The 7,619-nt window shown below is 48.4% G+C and overlaps 1 protein-coding gene across 1 annotated transcript; it reads right to left on the bottom strand.

Moving 5' to 3' along the window:
• Positions 1-264: 264 nt before the first annotated feature.
• Positions 265-6,516, bottom strand: LOC134166570 (probable G-protein coupled receptor No9). The gene is made up of 3 exons (XM_062624322.1): positions 6,239-6,516; positions 3,061-3,237; positions 265-1,716 (listed from the first exon to the last, which is right to left on the bottom strand). The coding sequence occupies exons 1-3, from the start codon at positions 6,508-6,510 to the stop codon at positions 1,041-1,043; spliced, it is 1,125 nt and encodes a 374-aa protein (XP_062480306.1). The 5' UTR covers positions 6,511-6,516; the 3' UTR covers positions 265-1,040.
• Positions 6,517-7,619: the final 1,103 nt, after the last annotated feature.

The following is a 7,619-nucleotide window of genomic DNA, read 5'->3' as shown; positions in this document are numbered from 1 at the left end:
CTCCCACAGGCAGCCAGTGCTGTTTAATGCTGTTTGAAGTCCAGACAAGCACTTGGGAGTGGTAAACGTGATCATTCCCATTCATCGTCCTTTTCTTATGGCTGTATAGTCCAGCAATACTCTACAGTATTACTCATGGCAGTAAGGCATAGACATCACAGTGCAGAATACGCAGTAATTCCTCTTCATGTACCCTTTTTGGCTGCAGTCGGTCACCTGCAGCCCCCTTTAAGCCCCATGGGCACTCAGTGCTCTCAGCATGGGCACTTGGTGCTCTCAGCAAGTCTTACTCATTCGCTGGGGCCTGCTACATAGGATATTCCCGTCCAGAATTCGTAAGGACACTCACAGGTATTTCACAGAAAGCCACTGAAAGCTCTGAACCTCTCAGAAGGGAGTTGAACCCTGAGCAACAGCCCAGACTGCAGAGTGGTGCCTTTATAAAGAGGTGACCTCTGCTCCTTGACCACATCCCTCCTAATGCCCATACACAGACTGACACACAGAGAATTACTAAAACCAGTCAAATCTGAGCAAGCTGCTGTAGTGGAAGGTGTCCCTGCCCATAGCAGGGGTTGGAACTGGGTGAGCTTTAAGGTCCCTTCAGGCCAAACCATTCTATGGTTCTATGAAATCTGTAATGTAAGCTGCAAGGTGAGAGCTACAGCATCTTGAGAAATGAGAAACACTCTCCCACCTTACAGTGCAGATCACCAGGAGGTACATGGAGACAAGTTCACATTATCATGCTGATGTTGTTTTCCCCTGCATGAAGGTTGAATTTGTCTTAGGAAATGCTTATTAAAAAGTAATTAGGCAGGAAGGAATTAGCTCCATTAGTTATAACAAGTTGCCCCTAAAATACCAAAGTTCCTTGTTTACAAAACTGTGGAAGATGAAGAAATGCACTTTTGCCCTATGTCCCCAGCTGTAATATTCCAGCCCCTCCTTCCCCTATTTTCCTACCCATTATTTTTCCATTAGGATGTGCTCTGGCACTTTCTGTACCACCACCTCCAGCAGCTGATTCTGAATCCCCGTTACTTGGGTTTGCCTTTCAGGGCACCATTGGGCACTGGCACCGTAATGCTATATTCCATGTCTGGAGCAGTCTTGGAAAATGTGGCTATGGAAACCATGTCTTCTCCAGTGTCCACTTGAGACCTCTGCCTGCAGATGAGCAGCTTCTTCAGAGCCCGTTGGAAGTCCCTGTTCAGGAAAGCATAAAGCATCGGGTTGATAGTGGAGTTGCAATACCCCAACCAAGTGATGATCTTGAATGCCTCAACCAAGACCGTGCTGGTGGAGTCGGTGCCTCTTGCTGCGAGCCAGACGTTGAGGACGAAGTAGGGCAGCCAGCAGAGCACAAAGACTGAAATGATGATGCTGATGGTGCGTGTGGCCTTGTTCTCCAGCTGCAGGTGGTTCTGCCGCTTGCTGTTGGGGTGGTAGTGGATCTCCAGGGTCTGAGACATGATCCGAGTGGCCTTGAGCCGCGAAGCGCGGTAGATGAAGAAGTACATGCTGCACATGACCATGAAGGGAACGAAAAACGCCAGAGCAGAAGCCACGATGGCAAAAATCCAGTTGGTGACAAAGATGCATTCTCTGCCCGCATCGAAGTCCACCCCGGGGATCTCGTTCCAGCCTTGCATGACAGGAAGGAAGGAAATGAGGGAGGAGTATACCCAGACCATGCAGGTCATTGCGATGCATCTGTGCAAGGAAATAGGGAGGGGAGAGAGGGTATGAGCAATTTGGAGTTGAAAACATGCAGTACGAGTCAATCCCCATGGTAACCCATGTGGGATATCACTGCCCTGCAGTACCACAGGGCCTGGAGAAGGGAAAAAGATGGGGTACAACAGGTCCAGACATGAATATCTGTAACAGTGGGGTAACTTTGTTTGTGCTTTACAGAACTGGGGTCAGTGTAAGGAATGGCTGAAAAAAATGAGGAGAAACGGTTTCACAGAGGATTTCTGGTTATATTTAAAACAACTGCATGTAGATTTTCCTGTTTGGTTTCAGCTTGGGTTTCTAGCCATTATCCTCTGAGCAGCAATAGGGTGGAGCTGATGGGCACATGATCCTCAGGACCACTGCAGCGCTTGCTCTGCACCACAGCATGATGTGCAGCTCCCTCCTCATCTTAGGGACCTATGCTCCCAAATAGCACGCAGCAAGAGTTACAGTGGGAAAAACTTCCCCAAAGAGCCTGAACCCACCTGATAAAGCACTCCAGATCCAGTGTCCTCCCTTAGACAACTTTTCCCCTCTTCAGTCCTCATTTCAATGTTTCACATAAAACCTTGACAGGAGCTTAGAAAAACTCATCCTATTTTCTCTGCATTTCCCCCTATGAATCAGAGTGGTTTGTGTTGAAAGGGACCTTAAAGCTCATCCAGTTCCAACCCCCTGCCACAGGCAGGGACACCTTCCACTAGAGCAGCTTGCTCCAAGCCCCATCCAACCTGGCCTTGAACACTGCCAGGGATGGGGAAGCGTCATCATGTTTCAGGATTTACTTTGCACACTATGATTCCTGCAGTCTCTTTACTCCAGCTCCCTCTCGTTTGCATGATGTCAGGTTTTCTCACCTTGTTTCCAAGTTCTCTGTCTCACCCTTTCTCTGGTTAAACCTCAAAATCCTGCCTGAGATATATGACTGTCACTTCAGAAAGCATCATGAGTTGAAGAGGTGAAAGACTACTGCTACATGCATTCTTCTGGGTGTCATTTCCCCTAGTCCCATTAAATGCCTGCAAGTTGTAGGTACAAGTCAGGCCACATCACTTGTTTCTACCCCATTTTGCAACCCATCCTTGGCTCAAAAAAGTCCATTCCCACGAGCACCACCAAAGCAGCTCGGCTGCATTCCCCTTTTCTCCTGCACCCCGTGAAGATCTTCTGCAAAGCTTTAAATAGTGTAAAGATCCTTTTGCCACATCAGTCTGCTTTTGGGCAGCAACTGTTAATAGTTCATTTGGTCTTGAGTCAATACGGGCCAATATAGATCAAGATAGGGAGGGACCCAAAGTGATGAGTAACACCACTCACCTGCCACGGGACATCCTTCTTGAATAGTGGTAGGGGGTCACGACGGAGCAGTACCTGTCCAGGCTGATGAAGCACAAGGTGACGATGGATGCGGTGCAGAACATGACATCGAAGGAGATCCAGACTTTGCAGAAGAGCTTCCCAAACAGCCACATCCCCGTCACCTCGTAAATGATGCTGCGAGAGAAAACAGGTGGGAATCACAGCTGGAAGGACTCATTGCATGTATGTCTTCAAGGCGGTAACACCATGATTTAACGCAGAGGTACTAAAGGTGGGTTTGCAGCTCAGAGAGCAGGGATTCACCCTCAAAGCGCAACACATGGCACCTTGGTGAGGCATGGCTAAAGAAGACCAAACCCATGCTTCTTGCCTGCACCGTGTTGCAAGCAGATGCCTTTAGGGAGGTGTTTTGCCCCCCTAGAGCTCCCCAAATTTATATTTGCACAGCTTTGTCTATCACAGCTTTTCCTGTGTAGAGCAGGCTTTTATGATTTCCACCCAGGTCCTGGGCCATGGAAGATGCTCTCTCCTCCAAGAAACTCAGTTTTCATCTGGTCTCATGCTTCAAAGCTAACTCCTGGTTAAAACATTAAATCCTAGGAGGAAGCCCATAGAGCTTGTATGTTACGTAGCTCCCAAATGCCTCAGCGAGGTGAGCACCCCACCACAAAGCAGACATTACACCAAAATCATTTCTAACAAAGTCGAGAAGGGTCTTTAAGAAGTGAGCAGTGAAGGAAGGAGCGTATGGCAGCTGTAGGAAGGCTGGTGCACGTTTCTGTAGCATTCAATTAGATGCCATTCTCTTCCTCCTTCTTTCCCCTGCTTTCTGCGGCTCCTGGGGTGCTGCTGAAACAAGCGTTGCATGTGAATTCGATGTGAAAGGCTGAGTGATGACTTGGTCCTGCAAAGCTTTAATTATCCTGGAACTTCACAGCTTGCTGGGCAAATACAGAGGAGGTGGTGCTGCTGTGCTGCAGTGCATTCAGGTGGGCTCTGCCAGGGCACAAGGAGTCAGCTTGAGGGCAGAGGAGTTAGAAACCAGTGCCTGCTCTGCATCTGATTAGCAGTGATTCATTTCAGTGACTTGTGAAGGTCGTTCTAGAGCACAACACTGGGTACAGTGGTGAGGAAGGGCCCCAGGAGCTTCTTGTTATATAGGATGCTGCACAACAATCCAGGCCAACACCAACCTATAGCAGAACCTGTCCCTGCGTAGATGCTGGTGTGTCTTTGTGTTCCCATTGTGAACTGCTGGGACTGCAGTGCAGCATTCCCACCTTCCCAGGGACCCGTGGCACCACTCTGGGGACTGATCTGTGGACACAAGCATGTGGATTTCCTCAGCTGAAAAGTCCCCCATCTTGGAGCTGGGAGCATCTTCTCCCCGCTGGGCACAGAAGGGGCCACAAATCTGAAGTCACTGAGACTCAGTTACTGCGTGAAGCAGTTGTCTTCCTTCTCTTCAACTCCTGATGTTTTCTGGAGGGATAGCCATGTATCTCAGGCAGGATTTCGAGGTTTAACCAGAGAAAGGGTGAGATAGAGGGTTTGGAAACAAAGGGAGAAAACCTGACATAATGCAAACAAGAGAGAGCTGGGTACACCTGAGCATACGCAGCCTCCACATGGGCAGCATGGAGGGTCCCACTGCACACACGTAGAAAGGTTTCATGGCTCTTTTTACAGATGAGTCCCATAGAAGTCAAAGCATGGGGCCAATAATGGACTTGGGTGCCTTGTTCCCACTCCTCAGAAGCCCTCTTATCCCCAGAGGTGCTGCAAAGCCTGTGGTTGTGAGCACCATGGCCTTCCAGAAGTAGACCACGCTGCTGTCATGAGCATCCCTGCACACGGATTCCTATCTCCCATCAGCACGTATCTGGTGGGATGCACTTGACCTGGCAGATGTTTTTACAGCTCAGGATACCTGTGGATGTGGTACCAGGATGTGGTACCTGTTCTCTGATGTAAAAGGTCTCTGTAGCTTGGACACGGTGCTGGTGAAAAAGGAGTAATAAAAGCCCAAAGAAGCACACAGCATGGGCAAAGTCACTGCTGTGGTTCACTTTTGCTTGCAAAAGAAAAGAGCAGCTGGAAATATTCAGCCTGGAAATAGCTGGGCTGGCTGGAGTACCCAGACAAGAGCCAAGCACAGCTGAACCGCTCCTGCACACGAGCCAAACCAGAACAAAACAGAAGTCTTATTCTTATGAAATTAAGGCACCAAGGGACAACCTGGTTTTCCTTTTCTGTCACGTTTTCCTGGGTCAAACTGGCTCCTATGATAATTGCTTTTCCTTCTGTTTGGCATGCACTAACACGCATCAGAACCCATGCATCAGTCCCATTTGTTATCCCCCTGCAGACTGTTTTTCTTCTAGGCTGTTTGATTGGCAAGGTCAGCAGCCGTCCCCACAAACCCCACTGTACATTGCCTGAACCTGAAGGAACAATCAGAATTCCATGTTTCACCAAGAATATGAAGAACAACACCTCTGCAACAGCCTTTTGTGGTCAGTAACATCAAATCATCCCTTTTCTTACGCTAGCAAGGAACAGTTTTACTTCTCCCTTCCGCTACCAGAAAATAAAAGATAAAGAAGTGTAAAATGGAAAGCAGAGAATTGAACTGCACTGATTTCAATAGTCATTCTTGAATAAGAAAAATGAGGGGAAAACACATGCTGTGATTTGCTGCTCTGCCTTTGAAACTCTAGAAGGAGCAACACATTGTGCTTAATGCTGACACACCAGTCACAGTCCTCATCTCCCATTCCCCAAACACTCAGAGCACGTAAAATCCTCTAGCAACCCTGTTGACCCCACGTGCAGTGCAGAGCTAGTCCTGGAAGACAGGACTTCTTGCACTGGAGCCACCTCAAAGGCTGGATATCTAGTTCAGATCAGCAGCCAGCATCCCTATGTAGCCAACAGAAGGAACACCTTTGGGAAGTCTCTCCATAAGTAGACCCACTATAAAGCATAGAGAAACTGAGGCATAGAAGCACATATAGACCGCAACCACCATTCAGCTCTTTGGAAAGCACAGCCCTAAGCACAGCCCACGAACTTCTATCCAGCTCTACCCAAGGAGCAGCTACTAAGCGAGGGGAAATGCCATTGCACACACACAAACTCCACCACCTGATCTTACCTTGCAAGCACTTCTTACCTGAAGGGCATGACCAGACAAGCTACAAGGAAGTCTGCCATGGCCAAGGACATGATAAACATATAGGTGACGGTGCGCAGCCTCTTTTCCACCACTGGGCAGATGAACACTATTGTGTTTCCCAGGAGCGTGATCAAGTCAATGAGGGTTAATACCAGGCCGATGACCACCTCCTGCAGGCCGATCCCTGCCAAGTTGCCACCTCCTTCCACAAAGGATGAGTCAGCAGAGGAGGAATTAGGGAGCCAAGTTTCATTTCTGTTCATCAGCATCTTCCCACTGTTAGAATCTGAAAGAGAGGCAAGAGGGAAAAGCAATAAATAATGACTTTAACGCATGTGCTTTGTAGGTCTAAGAAAGGAAGTACAGAAATAATGCTGATGCTTCATTTCCTTCAAGACAAATCCACACACCCATGGTTATGTCTGTGCCATCACTGTCCCATGGTGATCAGTCCAGTACAAGTGTCTGAAATCCTGAAGGTGAGGATAAACGTGCAGCGCTGGCTGAGGTCCTTCATGGCAATTAAAAGCCTGCCTGGGAATCGAAATGCATCATCAGTGAAGTGGGGTACAAAAAGAAACATCCTGAGAGCAGAAAGAGGACAGGTAAGCAACTGGAATCCAAAATGAAAGCAGCTCTGCTAAATCCCAACAGGCCATGTCCACAAAGTAGGGGGTTGGAACAAGATGATCTTTAAAGTCCTGCCCAACCCAAACCATCCTATGGTTATACGTTCTCAGCATCATCTTAGTCACGCACAGACCAAGTGGGGCTGCTTGCCCAGGCTGGATGATTTCAGAACCCCATTGTTCAGCACATGCTCTGCCCTGCATGGTCCTGGTACTTCTTTAGGCTCTGAAGTTCAGAGGTTCTTACTGCCATAGTGGGCAGCTCCATCCTGCAGTCTCAATGGCCATACACAGAGAGCTTAACACAAGTAAGCAAGTAATTGAGTCTCAGTGCCTTCAGACTCGTGTCTCCTTCTGTGCCCAGATGGGAGAAGGGGCTCCCAACTTCACAATAGGGAACTTTCAGTTGAGGAAATCCATGTGCTTGTGTCCACAGCTCAATTCCCAGACTTTAAGTGCATGGTGTCACAGGTACCTGGGAAGGTGGGAATGCTGCCCTGCAATCCCAGCAGTTCACAGTTCACTGGTGTGGCTGATGGGAACACAAAGACAAAACTTTGGGGGAAAAGGATATTATAGAAATAGTTCCGGATATCAAATTGTTATATCTGAATGTTGCCACATCTCCTGTGATCGGGCTCTGCTTCCACAGTGCCCTCAGCTCAGGCCCCATCTCCGGGGCATCACTACTGAGTGCAGCACAAGAATGGGTCAGGATCAACATCCATGTAATCCAACATGCCTTATCT

This window comes from Pezoporus occidentalis, unplaced genomic scaffold (genome assembly GCF_034315485.1).
Source record: "Pezoporus occidentalis ecotype Australia unplaced genomic scaffold, CSIRO_AGI_Poc_V1 ctg265, whole genome shotgun sequence".
In the NCBI taxonomy this organism is placed as follows: domain Eukaryota; kingdom Metazoa; phylum Chordata; class Aves; order Psittaciformes; family Psittacidae; genus Pezoporus; species Pezoporus occidentalis.
Note: the sequence above shows the minus strand (reverse complement) of the source record. Positions and strands in the feature narration are given on the sequence as shown.